The sequence below is a fragment of the Anolis carolinensis genome, chromosome 6 (genome assembly GCF_035594765.1).
Source record: "Anolis carolinensis isolate JA03-04 chromosome 6, rAnoCar3.1.pri, whole genome shotgun sequence".
NCBI lineage: Eukaryota > Metazoa > Chordata > Lepidosauria > Squamata > Dactyloidae > Anolis > Anolis carolinensis.
Genome location: NC_085846.1, coordinates 73534137 through 73556396, shown reverse-complemented (window position 1 = coordinate 73556396; position 22260 = coordinate 73534137). Strand labels below are relative to the sequence as shown.

General features: G+C 40.1%; 1 protein-coding gene across 6 annotated transcripts in view; it reads left to right on the top strand.

The window, feature by feature from the left end:
- rbms3 (RNA binding motif single stranded interacting protein 3) overlaps positions 1-22260 on the top strand; it is a 958643-nt gene that overhangs the window by 326546 nt on the left and 609837 nt on the right. Inside the window, exon 1 of one of the 6 annotated variants that reach the window (XM_062958205.1) lies at positions 21241-22245. The exons of 4 other annotated variants lie outside the window; for them this stretch is intronic. In XM_062958205.1, the coding sequence (XP_062814275.1) occupies positions 22171-22245 (75 nt within the window). In that variant the 5' untranslated portion in view covers positions 21241-22170. Of the gene's footprint in view, positions 1-21240; positions 22246-22260 lie in introns of those variants that run through there. One more of the 6 variants, XM_062958206.1, reaches the window with a different exon arrangement.

Genomic DNA, 22260 nt, shown 5'->3' with positions numbered 1-22260 from the left:
GAAATCAAAGATACAGAATGGGGGACGCCTGGCTTGACAGCAGTGTGTGCGAAAAAGACCTTGGAGTCCTCGTGGACAACAAGTTAAACATGAGCCAACAATGTGATGCGGCTGCTAAAAAAGCCAATGGGATTCTGGCCTGCATCAATAGGGGAATAGCGTCTAGATCCAGGGAAGTTATGCTCCCCCTCTATTCTGCCTTGGTCAGACCACACCTGGAATACTGTGTCCAATTTTGGGCACCACAGTTGAAGGGAGATGTTGACAAGCTGGAAAGCGTCCAGAGGAGGGCGACTAAAATGATTAAGGGTCTGGAGAACAAGCCCTATGAGGAGCGGCTTAAAGAGCTGGGCATGTTTAGCCTGCAGAAGAGAAGGCTGAGAGGAGACATGATAGCCATGTACAAATATGTGAAGGGAAGTCATAGGGAAGAGGGAGCAAGCTTGTTTTCTGCTGCCCTGCAGACTAGGACACGGAACAATGGCTTCAAACTACAGGAAAGGAGATTCCACCTGAACATCAGGAAGAACTTCCTCACTGTGAGAGCTGTTCGACAGTGGAACTCTCTCCCCGGGGCTGTGGTGGAGGCTCCTTCTTTGGAGGCTTTTAAGCAGAGGCTGGATGGCCATCTGTCGGGGGTGCTCTGAATGCGATTTCCTGCTTCTTAGCAGGGGGTTGGACTAGATGGCCCATGTGGTCTCTTCCAACTCTACTATTCTATGATTCTATGATTCTATGATTCTATGAATATTAAAATCACATAATCCAGAATCATTATACAAAGCCATTCCAATTTCAATTCCCAATTCGTTTCTTGCACTGCTCACTAACCAAAGGCTTGGTGCCACAGCCATGTCTTTGCTTTCTTTCTGAAGACCAAGAGGGAGGGCACTGATCTAATTTCACAGGGGAGGGAGTTCCATAGCCAAGGGGCCACCACTGAGAAGGCCATGTCTCCCGTCCCGCATCTGAGAAGGAGGTGGGACCAAGAGCAGGGCCTCCCCAGAAGATCTTAATCTCCTAGATGCTTCATAGATGGAGATGCGTTCAGACAGGTAAACTGGATCAGAATCATTTAAAGTTTTATAGGCTAAAGCCAGCACTTTGAATTATGTTCAGTAGCAGACTGACAGTCAGGGGAGTTCTATGTTCCCTGTATGCCACTCTGGTGAGAAATCTGGCTGCCATCCGTTGAACCACTTGGAGCTTCTGAATAGTTTTCAAAGGCAACTCCACATAGAGCATGTTACAGTAGTCTATCTGGGATGGGGAGTCAGGCATGTAGCTGGGAGGGGGGGGGGGTTGAGGGGCTTCCGAAATTCTCAGGGTGGTCCTCAAGAAGGTCTTACATTACATTACATTATTATTATTATTACGATATGAAAGTTTGCTAGGGTAGATCCTGTCTCACCCAGACTCAGCCCCCCCCCCCCAAAATCAAAATCCTGGTTACCCTACTGGGGAGAGTGTAACCCCAACCAACACAGGCTGTAACCCTATACCCTGTTCGGCCTTATGACTGACCAGGAGTAGTTCTGTCTTGTCTGGATTCAATTTCAATTTGTGCATCCTCATCCAGACCATCACAGACCTGAACAGCCTCCTTAGCAGCAGGTGGAAATGAGTAATAGAGTTGGATGTCATCTGCATACACATCTAGTGACACATCTGTGTTCAGGAACAGTATGCCCTGGAAATCCATAATAGGAAATGAATCAGCAGGCTCAGTTTTGAGGATTCCTGCAAAAGCATTTGGCTGTTCACTGCTGGAAGCAGGATGATGAATTAGCGGGGCCATTTTTTATGTTCTTATTCTTGCAAGTAAGGGCACACCACTAAGACAGCGATTAGATCTAGCAAAGTACTTGTTAAGCAAGTGTGTCTGTATGTGGGCTATTTGAGAACTGCTTAATACATATCATAAAGTGTTTACAGTACGACTCCATTATCTTTCTATTTAGTATCCACAATTTCATTTACACACACTCTAAAAATATTTCCTCTGGAAGTGTTTGTGGTTCTAATGTGATTCTGTTATATGCTTCCAACCCAAGTACAGTATGACCCCCATATCCTAAGGAACCACCTAACCATAATGGTTGAGAGTTCTGGTACCTGAGATCTAACATCTTTTGGTTTGAGAACTATTGCTATATCTCAAATGGGGTACGTTTGAAGAAACATCCCTTTACCTTCATTTATTGTTCCCTAACTAGACTTGCACGTTCCAGGAAGAAAGATAATGCCCTTAGTATCTGTGGATCATGAGGACAGTGTGCAGTAACAGACCCCTGTGGTTGAATAGCTCCTATGACTGCCTTTCTGAGTTACTGCTGTAAGGCACAGTTGGACTTCTGTTGTATGAAGCAGGCTGGCAAGCTGGCAGGAAAGGACAGGAAAATGAACCATCTAAGCATCTATGTGGGAATTTGTGTGCCTTGGGTATAGTTGTTGCAAATCTCCCAAAGTTCTTAAAGCAATAGACATGTTATCTATTTTTGTATATGATGATTATATTTCTGTTTCCCATTGAAATGGTGTTCCACAGCCTTAGCATTCTTCTTTTAAAGATAGGCTGCTTCTGCTCCCTTCAAGTGAGCACAGATCAAGCTGTTCCATGAATATGCAAAGATCTTTGGATGTAGTCATGGGTGGGCAGTCTGGCAATATTGGCAAGGCTACCTGGACAGAGGTAATAATTCCACTTCAGCATTTGAAGAGTTGAGCTGGTAGTTGTTGGTCCTTTCCCAAAAGCACTCAGCCTCATAAAAGCAAAATACTGCTCTTTCTAATACCAGCAGAAAAGGGAATATGCATGGTTTCTTTACGTTTGACACTACCCAAGGTCCTGAGTGAGAGGAACTTTATTTATTTCCAACATTTGTATCCCACCCTTCTCACTCGAAGGGACTCAGGGCGGCTTACAACAATGGCAACAATTTGATGCCCACATAAAAACAATATCAAATAATACATAAAATCAATTAAAACTAATTAAATACAATATAAAATTACAATGTATAAATTTAAAACATTTGATCAGATCCGTTCATCCAAAAAACCTTGTGCTGTATCCATAGGTCCATCTGTGTCATCTTTATCATTTATTCTTTGAAAGCCTGGGCACATAGCCATGTTTTTAGGGCTCTTCTGAAGCCCAAAAGGGTTGGGATTTGTCGAATATCTTTGGGGAGGGTGTTCCATAGCCGGGGAGCCACCACTGAGAAGGCCCTGTCCCTTGTTCCCACCAGCCGAGCTTGAGAGGCAGGTGGGACTGAGAGCAGGGCCTCAAAAGTTATAGTTCATTTCTGATATTCAAAAATATCTATATGGCTAAGATTTCCAAGTCTTGATTTTTAGTTGGGAGGGACTAATTGATAAAAGGTGGGATAGTTATCTCTATCTATCTATCTATCTATCTATCTATCTATCTATCTATCTATCTATCTATCTTATATATATAATAAAAGTAAATGTTTGTATGTATGTGTGCATCAATGCGGTGATGTATTTTTCTGGCTGGGGCTCCGATTTCCAGAGACCACTGCGACCCCCTTGAACGACAGATTTGAATCAAACTTGGCACATAGACTCCCCCTGATCCAAATTATACCCTGGTGCAGTTTGGGGGGGGGGGTGGACCACGGATGATGGGATCGGCAGTACTTTCATCTGCTTCGGCTCTGACTTCCACAGACCACTGCAACCCCCATGAATGATGTACTTGGACCAAACTCGACACAAATTTCCCCCCAATGACTCATTTTATGCCCTGGAGTGGTTTGGGGCAGGATGGACCACAGATTATGGGATTTTCAGTACCTTCACCCTTTTCCATATACCACTGCTACCCCCACCAATGATGGACCTGGACCCAAATTTACACCCTGATGAGGTTTGGGGGAGGATGGACCACAGACAATGGGATTTGCAGTATGTTTACCAGACATGGATCTGGACCAAACTTGGCACACAGACCCAACATGGCCTACTTTGAATACTGGCAGGGTTTGGGAAGTATTGACCCATGATTTTGGGAATTGTAGTTCACCCACATCCTTATGCATCTTCTAATGGGAGCATTCATTAAAAAAAACAAAAGCAAAAACTGACTTTTCCCTAATAAATAGTGTTACAAAATACCTAACTGATATTGCCTAACATCAAAAAATAATGACCTTTTCAAATAACCCGGGCATCGTTGGGTACCCAAGCTAGTAATAATTATGATGATGATGATGATGATGATGATGATGATGATAATAATACATGTTGACTTCTTTAAGAGGTAATTTTAGACTGTTTTCTCATTAAATTCTCTTGGGCATGATAATTATGAAGATAAAATATAAATATCCTTGGATTGAGTGGAATATGCAGTCAGATTCAAGTTAAAAAAAAGTTTATTATCATTAGAGATTTAAAATGTAACATAAAAAATACAACTCTAAACACTCTCAAAAAGCCTACCTTCTTCACAGAGGCATTTCTTTTCTAAAGACAGTCTTGTGAAGAAATGGGCTGTATGGTCATGTTCCAGAAGCATTCTCTTCACCAACATCTACGGCAGGCATCTTGAGAGGTTGTGAGGTATATTGGAAACTAAGCAAGGGAGGTTTATATGTCTGTGGAAGGTCCAGGGTGGGAGACAGAACTCTTGTCTGTTGGAGACCAGTGTGAATGTTGTAATTAATCACCCAGATTAGCATTCTGCTTCTGGAACATGGCCATACAGTCCGAAAAACTCACAACAACCTGGTGATTCCGACCATGAAAGCCTTTGACAACACAATTTTATTTTTACTTTAATAATCCATCATATTAAAAAAAATCAAAATACTTATCCGATATGTTGGCTGTACACTAATACAATAACATCCAAACTCCACAAAACAGTGATACCTTTACTGAGGCAACCAAAATTTTGAAAATATATAATCAAATCTTTTAGAACTCTACCAGTTTATTCATCGGGCAAATGTGTTTAAAAGCATACAGAAGAAAGAAAGAACAACATTAATCACAGGATCAGGATTTGAACCCCTGCTCAGCCATTGAAACTCACTTGAGTAAGCCACATTCTCTTGGCCTTAGAAGAAGGCAGTGGAAAACCTCCTCTGAACAAATCTACAAAAGACCAGAACAAATGACTTGAAAGCACAGCATGACAACAATAAAGTTTGAAAGTTTGAAATTTGTTGTCATATAAGAAAGCACCACATTTCAGTATTAATTTAAGTCCATATTAAATTTTCTGCAATGCAGGAGACTTGTACCTAGTTGGCAGTTTTTAGGACACGGCTCATTTTTCTTGGTGACTGTTAGAAACCTTCCTCCTATCATATGCTGCTGGGATTTTGGTCAAATTAATTCATGGAATAGGCTCTTAAATGAATGTGCAGGCCCCTGTAATGTATTTGGTACATCTAGATTTCAAAGACTTTAAACTGAATACATTGACAAGATTAGAAATAAGATTAGAATTCTTCTTGTAGCCCATTGTAAACAAGCTGTCAGATATCACTATGGATTCTTTAGAAAACACCTCTAAATAGAGAGAGGGGAAAAGGCAGAGAGATGGTTTTGAAAATGTGAGATCAAGATTATTGTTATAGAGTACATCATATACCTTTATATTTCTGTATGGCTGAAATCTTTCTGATGCTAAACAAGAGAGGGGTTTTCTTTCTCTTTTGTGCCTTAGATTTTTTAGACATTCCTTTTAATGTTATTTTGATGCTGCTTAATGCTTCTGGAATAATGAATCCCTGCTTTTAAAGATGAGGAGGGTTGGCTTGTTTAAAATGCTTTCTTGATTCAGGTGGGCAGGAACTGACAGTGTTTTCATAGATGTGTGAAGTAAATGGCTACAGTCATAATAGGCAGAGATTGTGTTTTTTCTAGTGTCTGATTTCTATAACTCCTATAATCAAATAGGAGGCAACCATCATATCAACTTCAGCTATAAATTCCCTTACTTTAAGAAGTCTGTTTCTAAGCAAGTATACATAAATGTAAAATAAAAGTTAAAGTTCAACTAAAGTAATTTTTTCTCCTTTTTTTGATGCAAGTCATATTTATTCATTCTATTTTTTTCATGAGTTGGTCAACAACTCCTTGAAATATTCAAGCAAGTTCTAGCACTTTCCTAATTCACTTTTCATTAACAAATGAAACATGAGGCAGATCTACCATACTGACGTCTTATGAAGTCCAACTCTCTACTCTATGCAGGATCTCCACCTAAAACATCACCAACAGGTAGCTGTCTTGCCTTTTTTTTTTAAGCTGTCCATACCCTGTTTCCCCGAAAATAAGACAGGGTCTTATATTAATTTTTGCTCCCAAAGATGCACTAGGTCTTATTTTCAGGGGATGTCTTATTTTTCCATTAAGAAGAGCTCACATTTATTGTTGAACAACAAAATGAACATTTATTATATACTGTAAAGTAGTTGTCATCACAAACCAGCATAACCAGACAAACTGTGAATCCTATCAAGAATTTCTTGTTACTACCATTATTTCCATGTACAACAATCTATGGTACCTCTTGCAATTTAAGTTTCACAAGGTTTCCACGCTGATTTCTCTCTATTCTAGTTTCAATGTAGTCATGAATGATGAATAATATAATATACTGTAATAATAATATGATAATATAATAATAATATAATGATATACAATATATTAATGAGATAATATAATATAGGATATAATAATAACAGAATATGATAATAATATGGTATTAATAGGATAATATAATAATGGGATATAATAACAGAATAGCATAATAATATAATAATAATAGGATAATATAATAGAATAATAGAATGGAATAGAATGATATAAAATATATTAATAGGATAATATAAAATGGAATATAATAATAATAACAGAATATGCTAATAATAATAAAATAATAATATGATAATATAATAGAATAATAGTATAGAATATAATGATATAAAATATATTAATAGGGTAATATAAAATGGAATTTAATAATAACAGAATAATAATATAATAATATGAAAATATAATAGAATAATAATAGAATAATAATATAATGATATAATGATAATAATAGAAAAATATAATATAATGATTTAAAATATATTATTAGGATAATATAATAATGGGATATAATAATAGTAACAGAATATGATGATAATAATATGGTAATAGAATAATAGTATAAAATAATCAGTTTCATGGCATAGGATAGGAATAAGGATGAGAGGAGAATCCCAATGCGTCCTGTACCTTTAAGGAGCGAAGCTTTGGGGAGGAGTGGAAAGCCCTCTTCCTTCCCTCCCACCCTCCCTTGCCCGGGCTCCAGGAGCCAATCAGAAGCCTTGGGGGCGAAGGCAGCATGGCCAGGAGGGAGACGGAAGGAAGGAAGAAACGGCAGCGCAGGCAGCAGCCACGGAAGGTTTTTCAAGCCTCGGCTGGGGGACAGGCAAGGCAAGGCAGGCAGGGAGGGAGGCACAGAAAGCAAGCACTTTCCCTCCCTGCCTCCGGTGTATGTATGAGTGCTGCTTCTGCCCTGCAGCCATGCTTCCCAATGGAACTCTGCTGCAGCCTTAGTTGCTAGGTCTTACTTTCAGGGGAGGCCTTATATTTGGCAATCCCCCCAAACCCATGCTAGGTCTTATTCTTTGGGGAGGTCTTATTTTCGTGGAAACACGGTAGAAGGGCATTCCACCACCTCTCCGGGTAATCAGTTCCATTGCTGAACTGCCCTTACTGTCAAGAAGCTCCTTCTAATGTTCAATCGAAATGTGCTTTCTCATAACATCAAAACATTAGACCTGGTTCTACTCTCTGGGGTGACAGGAACAAACCTGTCCCCTCTTCTCTCTGATAGCTCTTGAGTGATTTAAAGAATACCATAATGCCACCCCTCAGTCTTTTCTTCACCAAGTTGAACAAGCCCAGCTCCTTCAATCTCCCACATATGCTTTATTCTCCATATCTGTTATCATCCTTGCAGAACCTACTCCAACTTATCTATGTGCAGTGATGGGTTAGGTAGATCAAGTAATGATGTGACATTAGTGATTACCTCTGTTCTATTGGTGATCTTCTGAGGTACCATAAGGTATGCAAGCAACACAGATGTCTCACTAATGAGCACACAAAATGTCATCTTGGAGAGGGAAATATGCAAAGATGTCTACCAGGACATTACTTGTACTTCCCATGTTTATAGCATTGCAGAGAGTGAGACACTGAAAATCCTTCATACCTAAAATTCTTATATTGGTTGTGTTTGCATTCCTCTTGTAGCCTTGCCTGCTTCCTTTCATTGGTGGTTGAAACTGTATTGGTAAAACTGAACTAGAATTTTAAGTTACTGCAGTGACATAAATTTGGGGCCCAAAGAAGATGTCATGGAGGGGAATTGCTACCAGGAGACAGTATCCTCATTCTCTCCTTTCCACATACCCCACATACAAAAGGCCATATCTGTTTTGAAAAATGGCAGGGTTGATTAGAATCCTCTAGTTCCTTCAACTGATTTTATTTAATAGGTGATGATTACCTATAAAATCCTATCTAACTTAGGTACAGGCTATTTGACAGACCACATCTCCCATTGTGAGTTCATTAGAACTCTAGAATTGTCTGGAGAGGCTCATCTCTGTGTCCTACCACATTCCCAGGCTTCTTTGGTGACAACAAATGAGAAGGTCTTCTTGGTGACTACTTCCAGACTTTTGAACTCCTTCCCTAGAAAGGTCAATATGGTCCTATCTGCATTTTCCTTCCATCAGTAAGTTAAGGCATTTTATGCTATCAGTGTTAGAAACTGACTGGAGTAGTCTTTTAATGCTATGAAATACTGTTTAAGGGTTTTTCTATGTTGTCTTTTAATTAATGTTAATTTTTTAAATGTTTTAAATGTAATCATTTTTAAAAAAATGTTTATATGTATGTTCCTTCAAGTCACTTGTTGACTTGTGGCAATCTTATGAATTACATATATTTATACTTTTATTGAAGCTTTTGTATGGTTTTAATTGGTATCATTTTTAAATATGTTCTTAGCTACCTTGGGTCTCATTATTGAGAGAAATCCAGAATATTGCCGTTGCTGCTGCTGTTGTTATTGCTGTGTTATGTGTTTTTGGCTTATTAATTTGGACATTATATTCAGGAGGTTTGGCTTATATAGGAAAGGGAACAATGCTCTTCCCTCAACATCCCTATGTCTGTATACCCAGTGTGCAGATGCACAGAACGATTGTAACTCTGACAATTTAAGTTGTGTGACTTGCTGGTCCTGACCCACGAGCCTGACATTTTCAGTGAACTACATACTTAGGGGATCATGGCTCAGTAAAACACTGGCATATCATTTCTTGTGTTGGTGAATGTATGATGGATGTTCTCTTCACAGGCAGCATTGTGTTTTGTTTCCTTTCAGGTGCATTGGAATTCCACTCACTTACTTCCTTTTGCTTCCTGAGCTGCTCCCAAGTGGCAGTACTCTTGAGCTGAGCGTAACCATCCAAAAAGAAAAGAAAGTTCTTAAGTTAGCCAGCTGTTGCTTACTGAGACTAAACAGCTTGGCTTTTCTTTGGTGAAGTATTTACACTTAACACTCGGCAGGCAACATCTATTTGAGCGCACAATTTGATTCTGTTATTCAGATGCACAGGCCAGAAAATGAAAGGATTTTTATTTAAGCAGCATGCTCCTGAGTCACACATGATCTTTTTGATGTCTATATTTTATAAATGGTAATTCTATATTTCCTAGCCCCAGTGGCCTTTGAGCGGCTTCTGTTATCTGAATGTGCTTTTTAAATAGTTTATTTTCACGCATGCATGTGTGCGTGTACACACACACACACAGAAGGCTAAAATCCTTTCCTTTCTTTCCTTCTCTCCATCTAAACATTTTCTTTAAGTCACGTTTGTTCTCATTTTGATTCCATTTGTCAATTCACCAAGGGACTGAAATGACTTCTGTGGGAAGTACAGAATGCATAACATGTTTTGTAATCAAACTCAGTTTTGTAGTTAGGAAGTCTAACAAAATTCACATAGAAAGTATGACCTTGACAATAGTATAGACCATATGCTAATACTATAAACAATATTCTGTGTTCTTGGAAGACAGAAATTGAAAGTTTAACATTAAGCACTGATTTATATGTAAGTCCTCCATCAGTTACAGTTCCATGCAATGAACAAAATCTATATATTTTGTGTGCATTTTAATGGATGCAGTAATGCACACAGACTCACATTGACTAATGTGTTTGTGCAGATTTTAGGACTTGGTTGTTGCTGTGTGCTTTCATGTCATTTCCAACTTATGGTGACTATATCATAATTTTGTGGCAAGATTTGTCCAGAGGGGCTTTTGCTACATAGCAGGAAGTTTTTTAGCCTGCATTTTTCAATGTACATGTTGTCAAGCACATTTTTCTTTTCTTAGAATGCATTGAAAGTCCAGGAATATTATGTATTTTGGATCTACAAATTGTGTCAGGGGCCATGTTTGATTCAGGAAAAAAAATGGTAACTTCACTAAAACAAAAACCAAGATCTTCAAATGAGCCAATTTCTCACACATTACCATTGAGTTTGTTGAAATCTTTTCTCTTAATAATAGTAATCATGAGTAGTAGCAAGTCTTGATTACAACAGCCATTAGTTAATCTTATGTTACTACCATTCTCAAGTATACAAATATGGACCAGCAATGTTTTCCTGAGGATGCATAAGATTTGTTGTAGATTATGTTTCTGTCAAGCTTTGCAGTGGTTCATTTTTGGGATCAGAGGGCAGTTGCTTGGAGGCCTGTTACAGTTAGTGTTAATCAGAATTTGGGAGCTTTTAATCTCTTTCCTGTGTAGAAGGCCATGTGGACTTGGCCACAACCCTGGCAACAGAATACTTTGAATGGTCTCTTAAAGGAAACCCTGTGGGAAACATCAATCACTTGGACTATTTGTTATTCATGCCAAAGTTGGCATGGCTGGCAAATTCCTCTAAAAAACTTTTCACAAAAGGTAGATTTTCATACCAACAAAGTAACTAATTTTTCTGTGATGTTATGTTATTATTTATTGTATTGGTAAAATACAATAGGAAATAGAAGCCAAACAGGACTTTATCTTGTGCCATATACTTTACTGCCTATGAAGCAGAACTGAAATCGGCAGCAATAAGTTGCCCCACAGCCTTGGGTTAAGAAGCACAGTCTTTAATTGAGTTCTCTTTGTCTTCTTGTACTGCTTTTAAAGAAGAGGCTGCTGAAATCACAGCATATGAGCACATGATATGGTTAAATGTATGAGCAAAACCACTGCAAGCTGACATTCTTCAGAATCTGTCACTGAAATGTTGTATAGGAGGACACAGAAGTAATTTGAGTCCTGCACCAACTCAAATTCAGAATGGCTAACTTGGAGTTAAACCAGTTACAGATTATGATAACCATACTTTTTAGTTTGATTGCTGATGGTCCCCAAAAATAACAATGCTCAAAGTATCATATGATAAAGATAGGGGAATGTTCTAAGTTGACAACAGTCTCCAAGCAGGTCTCCCCATATATTTAAGAACAACATTTTACTGCTCTTACATTGTAGCTCTCTCTCTTGCTGTGACTTTTAATTTGGTTAAAATACTTTCACATCCCCCTCCCACTGATTTTATTAGGTGTTTTCTTATTTGCATTTAAGCTTTGGCTATAAATATAATAATAAATGAAATAACCAGGTGGCCAATATGCACATCGCATGCTCAACTAGGATATAGCAAGGATGAGGGACTCAAATCAATCTTATGGGAAATGAATATGATTAGTGGAGATGGAAAGAACTGAGAAAAAATGAAGTAGGCAAGAAGAGAGAATGAGATGGAGTATCTTGAGAGCGGGCATGGCTAGCTAAATGAGGCTCAAAATCAGTGGTTCTCCACCTGTGGGTCCCCAAGGATTTTGGCGTACCCAGAAATCCCAGCCAGTTTACCAGCTGTTAGGATTTCTGGGAGTTGAAGGCCAAAACATCTGGGAACCCACAGGTTGAGTACAACTTCCCTAAATTAAGCTAGTAACAGGTTCCATTTGTAATAACAGTTAATAATAATAATGCATATGATTTTTTAAATGTTTATTTATGTTGTATTTTATTGATGCCTCATGTGTTATATGTGTGTTTAATTGCTGTTGATTTTATACTATGTTTAATATATTGAAAGCCACTTTGGATCCCCTTTTTGGGAGAAAAGCAGGATATAAACAAAAATTATTATTATTATTATTATTATTATTATTATTATTATTATTGAATGTAGAATTAAATTTTGTCTTGTACTTCTTTTGATTTGATTGGGAGCTGTAATAGTACAGGTAGTAAAGGCAAGCTGAAATGAACAACAACAACAGTAACAACAGCAGCAACAACAACTCCCTTCTTAACTTGCCAATAGTATTTGGCTTTGGTATGATGTCTTAAAAAATAAGAACGTTTGTGTGGTTAAAGTCCTTTTGAAACGAATTGTTTTTGTTGCTTGAGAACATTAAGGAGGATCACTCTCTGTGTTTCTGAAACTTACAGCTGTGAGAAAAAGCTGGAAAATGTGACTCTAGTGTGCTATAAAACCATGGTTAAGACTAATAAAAAGAACACAAATGTTATTTATTTTAAGAATCTGATTTTCAATACTCTAAAGCTGCAATCCCGTATACACACACCTGTGTGCACATCCTGTTGGACTGAAGTAGACATGTTAAGAACTGAACTGTAAAGCAAGCAGAAGCCCATTCTGGTTAGGAGGGATCAGGTCATTTGTTTTAAAGTCCAGGGGAAATCATTTTTAAAAATCCAGATGGCTGGCTGCTTGGACTGTTGCTGTTTCAGCAAAGGAGGCTAATGGCAGGGAGATGTACTCCATTTTAAGTGAGGAATCTCTTTTTGCTAAGAAACTTAATGTCCATAAAAGTTGGTACAATCTTGAGTTTAACAGAGGATTGGAAAGAAGAATGGAATTGTTTGGCAGCTTGGAAGAGCAAAGTGATGAGAGAGGAAAAAAGAGAGGCAAAGCATGTAAAATAGTATGGTCCCAAGCATTTCTGATAAGGAAAATTCATCCTATATTAGATCAGAGATGAAGAAATTGTGGTACGCCAAATTGTGTAGACTACAGTGCCCCTCACTATTAGCAATATTGGCTAGTGATCAAGGGAGTTGCTGAAAAAAATTGTCTACTTCTGGAGTAGAGGGCCTTGCTTTTTACTAAGAAATTAATTGTAAGGGAAACTGTACAACTTTTTAATTAAGCAATCTTTTGCAAAAGTTGTCCATTCTTACAGGCTCATGTACAACTGTAATTAAGATAATTTCCATAATTTTAGATAATTTTAACTAAAAATCTAAAAAAATGTATTATCTTAAGAACGGAGAAAGCCATCTGACAACTGAATAAGGAAAACCAATCAATTAAACCAATCAAATCTAATCAAAATAACTGCACTTTTGGTGTTAGCCCCCCATTTATTATACTTTGCGCTACATTTTAAATAAAAAAGTCTACAAGAATACAAGTAAATATAAAAAGTACTTAATATTCAAAAACAGAAGAGATTAAAAAGAAAACATGAAAACGGAGAGAGAGAAAGAAAATGCACGCATACACAATTAAAACTAATCTAACCATAAACTACACTAAGACTAATGCGCCACACTAAGAAACTAAACTAATAAATACTGACTATGTGACATACAATGAGATTCTGACCCCTTGGATCAAACTACAATAAATTATTTTTTAAAATTCAAAGAGGAGAAAAATATTATTCTAGCATTACAGATCTAACTAAATAATATCACTGAGATTCCTACTAGGCTTGTCCGATCGATGGAAAAAATGTTTCAATTCTCGTTTCTAAAGTAGGGGGTGCCGGCTCTTCGATATAGAAATTATTTCTTAATGTTTCACCCAAAATTTTCGGATATTTCCGAAAATTCGTAATGTTTCTAAAATGTTTCTAAAATGGTGGACGCGCATGCGCAATTGCCAAAAAACAGGAAACCGGGGGGGGGGGACTTTTCTGGGGGTCTCCCGTCCTCATTTCTTGAGCTATTCTCATCAAATTTGGTACAGTGGGAGAACACATTCCACACTCTTTGCTCAACAAATTGCAGAATGTTTCCTGTCTCCAATGATTTTTGGCAAATTTTCATAACTTTTTATAATACACTATTTTTCAATATTTGAAGAAACCTGTTCCTGGTTTGAAAGTCTTATTTCCTGTTCAATTGGGTTCTTATCACTGTAAAAGTCCCTCTTCTACTTGTGTAGACTTTGGATTAGAAATGCAGCACACGCCAAGCAATGCCTTGGCAGGAGTGCCACTGTCCTTTGGAAACTATAAATTGCCTTTGAACCTTTTGATCAATGGTGCCACTGGCTGACCTTGTGATTGCAAAAATGAAACTCTGGCTGAGGACTTTGGATTAGAAATGCAGCACACACCAAGCAATGCCTTGGCAGGAGTGCCACTGTCCTTTGGAAACTATAAATTGCTGTGGACCCTCTATTGAATCAAATCAATGTCTGACTTTGTGATTGCAGAAATAAAACTCAGCCCAAGGCTTGGGAATAGAAATGGAGCGTGAGGGAAGCAATGCCTTGGCAGGAGTGCCCACGTCCTTTGGAAACTATAAATTGCTGTGGACCCTCTATTGAATCAAATCAATGTCTGACTTTGTGATTGCAGAAATAAAACTCAGCCCAAGGCTTGGGAATAGAAATGGAGCGTGAGGGAAGCAATGCCTTGGTGGGTGCCCCACGTCCTTTGGAAACTATTTCTTCCAATGTACCCTTCCAATGTGATTACTCAGAATGGCGACTGGAATAAAAAATCTGAAGACTAGAATGTGAAAGGACATCTATGAAGGAACTAGACAAGACCATGAAATGTAAAGATCTATCATTGAATGCTAAAGTTTGATTGTCCATCATATTTTCCATTTTTTATGTATGATTGTGAAAGCTCGGCAGCTAAGATAGTTAATAGGAAGAAACTCAACTCAGTGAAATGTGGTGCTGAAGAAGAGTTCTATAGATACCATAGACTGCTAAAAAGACAAATGAATGGCACCGAGCTTGATCTCTCCCTAGAAGCTAAGATGACTATACTAAGACTACATATATTATCCCTAAGAAGGCATGACTCACTAGAAAATACAATAATGCTTGTTAAGCTAAAAGGTAACAGGATACGAAAAAGACCACATTCCATATGCAAGACTTAAGCAGGACTATACTACAGGGGCTCTCATTCCAGGGGTTGTCATAAGTCCAAGTTGACTTGATAGCAGTTCAGAAAAACAGTACATGTCCCTATATAGATATAGATATAGATAGATATATTCTTTTAAGTTACTATCCAGTGAAAAATTTGTATCTTTAGTCCAGTTATATCCCAAAGTTTGAACTATTCTTATATAATCCTTTACTAGCACTTCTTCTGTCTCTAATTTTAAAAGGCCTTTATACACTTTTTATATTACTTGAACATCCTCACACAGTTTTAAGTATAATTCATTTTCTCCTGTCTCTCTGGCTTGTTATATTTTATCTTGGTTTAATCTCTATTTAAGTTGCAAATAGCAGAACAAATTGAGTTCTTTACCTTCTTTAAGAAGCATCTCTCTTGGTTTTAGTTCCCAGAGTTTTGATACTAGTCCCTCGACAATGGGCATGATATTCCATAATTACATGCCAAGGCTCTCTCCTTGCCCCAGTGGTCTGGGGTCTGAGAAAAAGGAGATCTCATCATGCAACATTAGGAAGAGGCACTTCCTTGATTGGACCATGGGGAATGGAACTTCCCCACTGGCCAAGATCCTACAATACTTCACTGGCAGAATTATGTGACTCAGCCTTTATACTGAATACCACTGTTGCACAATGTATAATGCTCAGTGTTTTATGTTGATGGCTGTCAGGTTATGCACAAAGGCAACACATAGAGGCAATGTGCATTCACATCCTACTCTTTGTAATTTGATGTGGTACCATGTGTGTAATGGTACCACAACTATACTTATGTCACTATTACCTGGATATGATTATTATGCCCTCCTCCATCTCTCTGCATGTGCAGTGCAACTTATGCTTGCATGGATCATTAATAGATACTTGCCAATGTCTATGTGCCTATGTTCAAGCTTAGTGAAATGATAGCAAGGAACAGGGAGAAGTTTTATGTAATAATACTTAGAGAAAAATATGTGAATGCCATCTGTAAGTCACACCTGACTATCATATAGTTAGTCTGTCTCTCTGCTTCTTGGAATAGGATGTGCTATGGGGATATAAAGAACCCTTGCTTAAGTCAATACTGTAACAGCTGACTGACAATGTGAAGCAGAGTGTGATGCTTGCCTGCCTGTGTCACGCGCAGGCATGTGCCCACAAACCAAAACACAGCTGGCAGGTCTAATTTTAGCCCTTACCCAGCCTTGAAAAGTGTCCCCTTAAAAAAAGAAAAAGAGATCCCCCATCCCAAAACAATTTGCTTGATAATATAGCAGCTGACAACAATCCCACTGGGGCATTGCGTGCGACTTAAATAAAAACAAAAGGAAGCATGGAAGTATTGTCTCCTTTTTTGTTTTGTAAAGAATTCTTTGTGACCAAGGGTGGAGACAGATCTGTTAATAGAGCAGCACAGTAAAGGAATCTGTATACACACCAGTCATACATATATTACAGCTTTCTCATTGATCAGAGATGTAATATTAAAAAACTGGTGGGGGTTTAAAAGAATGTAGTTGTTGGATACATCTTACATTCTGCTTTCATTGCATTTAGCTCAATGTGTTGCCTTTGTATTTTATCTTTGCAACAACTTGGACAGAATGGACATCCTGTGACAGGTAGCAATTTTGCGTGGACACGGACTGCGACCTGCTTCCAACTTCAGAAATCAAAGGTGGAAGTGAGTTTTCAGTGCATCTAATCCTCATATGTCATATACTGTTTCACAGGATGGATAGTATTTTGAATTGATTAAGGGGAGATTCCAAAGCCCAAGTTTTAGCCAGAATGTTTAGAAAAGCATCCTGGGTGCAAAGCCTGGGATGAGGTTCAGAACCTTGGATAGCTCCTTGACTACAACCCAGAGCAAATGTGTCCTCCCACTGATATTGGAGTGCCAGCACTGCTGTAATGATACAAGAGTAGTGGTCATGACTGATGGTGGTGATATGCAGCCTCCAGGATCAAAAGAATCGTAACTTTTGAATTGTGTTTCTTTCAGCTGATACGAATAACAGTTTCTGTGGAACAACAAGAGAGGACTGTGGTCCTTATTATTGGTTGTATATGGTCTGAAGGGGTAGGGATCCATCACACAGTATTGGAATTAAACCTGCCACAGTTGGGTTATACACATTACTGTGCAGACACATTGCCACATACATCCCATAAGACCATAAGTACCAGCACTGTCAATTAGCCCATAATCTCCAGTCTCAAATTGTCTGTCTACTCCACTGTCCTTCCATGTGATGCTGGCTGAAATATATACAGGTAGTTCTCTATTTTTGTGTTTTTAATCTGTGTAATATATTTGTTTCCGAGCCCGATTCAAGGTGGTGGTTTTGACCTTTAAAGAACTAAACAGTTCAGGTCTAACTTACTTGTCCAACCACATCTCCTCATACCAACTTGCCCGATCCCTAAAATCATCAGGGGAGGCCCTACTCTTGCTTCCACCACCCTTCCAAATGTGGTTGGTGGCGACAAAAGAGAGGACTTCCTCGGTGGCTGCCCCGAGCTTTTGGAATACCCTCCCCAAGGAAATTAAAACAGCATCCTCTCTTTCTTCCTTCAAAAAGCAGATGAAAACCTTTCTGTTTAGGAAAGCCTTCAGTGAAGAAACCTAGACGGAAGTGTCAGGAAGGTTAATTTTTATCGACTGGAGTGAAGTTGTTTTTAAAATGAGTATTTGTTTATTGTTTTATGTTTATAAATGTGTTTTAATTGCTGTTGTTTTGTACTGTATTTAATATGTTGGAAGGCATTTTGGGTCCCTTTGTGGGAGAAATGCAGGATATAAATATTTATTTATTATTGTTGGACAAGTCTCTCTCATTCCAACCCAGGCATGGGCAAACTTCGGCCCTCCAGGTGTTTTGGAATTTAACTACCACAATTCCTAACAGCCTGCTGTTAGGAATTGCAGGAGCTGAAGTTCAAAACACCTGGAGGGCCTAAGTTTGCCCATGCCTGTTCTAACCCCTTTTGAACAAATCCTGGCAAGGAACTCCTTTGAGAGAACCCTCATGAATGGGACTTGATGGTGCCCAAGCAACATCCTCGGAAAGGCACTAGATTGGGGGAGGCTATGCCAGGCCTGAGATTCATGACTGAGTTGTTGTGAGTTTTCCGGGCTGTATGGCCATGTTCCAGAAGCATTCTTTCTTGATGTTTCACTTGCATCTATGGCAGGCATCCTCAGAGGTAATGAGGTCTGTTGGAAACTAGTCAAGTGGGGTTTATAGATCTGTGGAATGTTCAGGGTGGGAGAAAGAACTCTTGTCGGTTTGAGGCAGGCGTGAATATTTCAGTTGGCTACCTTGATTAGCACTCAATGGCCTTTCAGCTTCAAGGTCTGGCTGCTTCCTGCCTGGGGTAATCATTTGTTAGGAGGTGTTAGCTGGCCCTGATTGTTTCATGTCTGAAATTCTCGTTTTCTGAGTGTTGTTCTTTATTTACTGTCCTGATTTCATAGTTTTTGTTTTTTTTGTTTTTTTAAAAAAATACTGGTAGCCAGATTTTGTTCATTTTCATGGTTTCCTCCATGTTGAAATTGGCCACATGCTTGTGGATTTCAGTGGCTTTCAATAGTCTGGCATAGTGGTTGTTAGAGTGGTCCAGCATTTCTGTGTTGTCCAATAATATGCTGTTCATGGCTGACTTTCTAGGATGCCTTCGTGGATATTTATTTATCATGTCAGAAGCAAACTGAGAGTACAAATTGTAATGTATTTGAAAACACAAAGTTAAAAACAAACATACAAACAACTTGGCATTATACGAAATGTTCTTTGACCCATGGCTGGCCACTTGGAGTGCCTCTGGTGTTGCTGTAAGAAGGCCCTCCACTGTGCATGTGGCGGGGCTCAGACTACATTGCAGTAGGTGGTCTGTGGTTTGCTCTTCTCCACACTCGCATGTCGTGGACTCCACTTTGCAGCCTCATTTCTTAAGCCTGGCTCTGCATCTCGTGGTGTGAAAGCGCAGTCTGTTCAGTGCCTTCCAAGTCGCCCACTCTTCTGTATGCCCAGGAGGGAGTCTCTCATCCGGTGGGTGAAGTAGCCTATTTAAAAGAAGATGATGTTGATTATGATTTGGATGGCATGATTTTAATATTGAATGTAATGTTTTTAAATGCTTACTATGTACTAATTTTAATTCAGTTTTTTAGTCTGCTGTTTGTATATGTTTTAAGGCATCTAAAGGTTTTCCCCTGACATTCAGTCCAGTCGTGTCCGACTGTGGGAGTTGTGCTCATCTCCATTTCTAAGCTGAAGAGTCAGTGTTGTCCATAGACACCTCCAAGGCCATGTGGCTGGCATGACGGCATGGAGCACCATTGCCTACCTACTCATAGTTGCATGTTTTCGAACTGCTAGGTTGGCAGAAGCTGGGGCTAACAGTGGGCGCTCACTCCGTTTCCTGGATTCGAACCTGCAACCTATCAGTCTGCAAGTTCAGCAGCTCAGCACTTTAATAGGCTGCGCCACCACAGGATTCCAATTTAAGGCATCTACAGTAGAGTCTCACTTATCCAACATAAACAGGCCGGCAGAACATTGGATAAGCAAATATGTTGGATAATAAGCATGGATTAAGGAAAAGCCTATTAAACATCAAAGTAGGTAATGATTTTACAAATTAAGCACCAAAACATCATGTTTTTACAGCAAATTTGACAGAAAAAGTAGTTCAATACGCAGTAATGCTACCCTGTTTCCCCGAAAATAAGACATCCCCTGAAAATAAAACCTAGTAGAGGTTTTGCTGAATTGCTAAATATAAGGCCTCCTAAGACCTAGCAAAGTTTTTGTTTAGAAGCATGCCTGTCAAACAGAACACCAGAGCATGCAGGATCGGTAAATGTATGTACCATATATTGTTGTATATGAAAATAATGGTAGTAACAAGAAAATTCTTGATAGGATTCACAGTTTCTCTGATTATGCAGGTTTGTGATGTCAACTACTGTACAGTATATAATAAATGTTCATTTTTTGTTCAACAATAAATGTGAATTCTTCTTCATGGAAAAATAAGACATTACCTGAAAATAAAACCTAGTGCATCTTTGGGAGCAAAAGTTAATATAAGACACTGTCTTATTTTCGGGCAAACATGGTATGTAGTAATTACTGTATTTATGAATTTAGTACCAAAATATCACGATGTATTGAAAACTTTGACTACATAAACACTGACTACTAAAAGGCAGACTGTGTTGGATAATCCAGAACATTGGATAAGCGAATGTTGAATGAGTGAGACTCTACTGTAATAGCTGCCATATGTAAGCCGCCTTGAGTTCCTGCAGGGTAGAGAAAGGCGGGGCAGAAAAGGGGTAAATAAATAAATGAAGAAAAAGAAGAGGAGGAAGCAGCAGCAGAAGCGAGGGCTCGGCGCGTCTGCCGCTTTGGGTTCTGTCGCAGGAACTCTGTGCTTCCCAAGGACGCCTTTCGGAGAGGCTGCCAGAACTTTCCATTTCCTCGCGGGAAAGTCCGAAGTCGTGCCCCAGAACCCAAAAAGGCAGACTTATGAGGAGAAAGCAGTTCTTTGAGGGGGGGAACACACACACACACAGACAAAAACCGCGAAGAGAAGGCGGTGTCATGTGTGGGTGAAGACGCACACACACCTCACACGTAGGGAGGGAGGCTGGTTCCCCCGCCCTCCTGGTGAGCCCAAAGTGTCCTCGCGCCTTTGGTGAGCACAAAGCGTCCTCGCGCCGTTCCCATGCCCATAAGGACATGAAAAAGGCGCGAAAGGGTTTGGGGTATTGTTTTGCCCAGCTCGCTTCCTTGGCCCCTCTCTTTTGTGTGTGCCTCTTGGCTGGGCAACTTTGAGGAGTCTCTGGAAGGAAGGCAGGAGGAGGAGGCTGAGAAAGGCACTGGCAACAGCGACGCCTCCTCTCTCTTTCTTTCTCTCTCTCCCTCGCTCGCCTTGCCCCGCGTTCGGGAGCGTCGCCCTGAGCCCGCCTTGGCTTTCCTTGGCTGAGGGGCCGGGGAAACCAGCCAGCCAGCCAGGCGGGGAGGCAGGCGAGGAGGCAGCCCAGCCCTCCTCCCGCGTTGGCTTCCCCGTCCTTTTCTTCTCTGAGGGAACACTGCAGCTTCCCGGACTGCGTCGTCTCCTCGAGGGAGAGGCTTTTTTTTCTCTCTCACACACACACGCACAGTCTCCTCTCTCTGCCAGGGTTAGGTCCACCCACAAGAGGAGGAGGAGGAGGGGGTTTGAATGAAAGGCGAGGCGAGCCCTGCCGACACCATGCCGCGCCGGGAGTAGCCCCGCGCCCGCCCAGACGCGCCTTTCCTCCCCTTTCCCCCCCTTCACCCCCTTTTAATTTCTTCCCCGTTTCGGTTTGGTTCTCTTCCCCATTCCCTCCTCCTCCTCTTCCCCCCATTGCTTTGGCTGAGGGGCTCTGAGGGAAGAGCGGCGGCGATTCCGGAGTGAGCCCCCCCCCCCATCTCCTCTCTTCTCCACGCCTGCCTTCCTGCTCCTTCCTCCAACAGGACGCCCCCCTCCCTTCTTCACCGAGGCGCGAGGGAGGGGGGAAATCCCGCCGAGGAGGAGAAAAGAAGCACACCTCAAGATTTCAACAGCCCCAACACAGCGTTATTATTGTCATATATATGAGAAATCATTAATTTCGTGGAACTGGGAGAAGGAGGCGAAGAAGTAATAGTAGTCGGGGAAAGAGTGGGGACTCTCTTTCTCTCTCTCTCTCCACATCAGGACTGTCAGGAGGAGCCCTGGTTTCGGTGGAAGGGAAGGGAAGGAAGGAGGAAGGCAGGCAGGCCCGGGGGCAACATTGCTGCTGCTGCTTCTGTTACTCCTCCCTGTCAACGAGTTTCCCCGCACCGGCGCTCCGGATTCCAGCTACATGGGCAAACGCTTGGAACAGCAACCAATGTACCCCCAGTACACTTATTACTACCCTCATTATCTCCAAACCAAGGTAGGTACTAAGGCG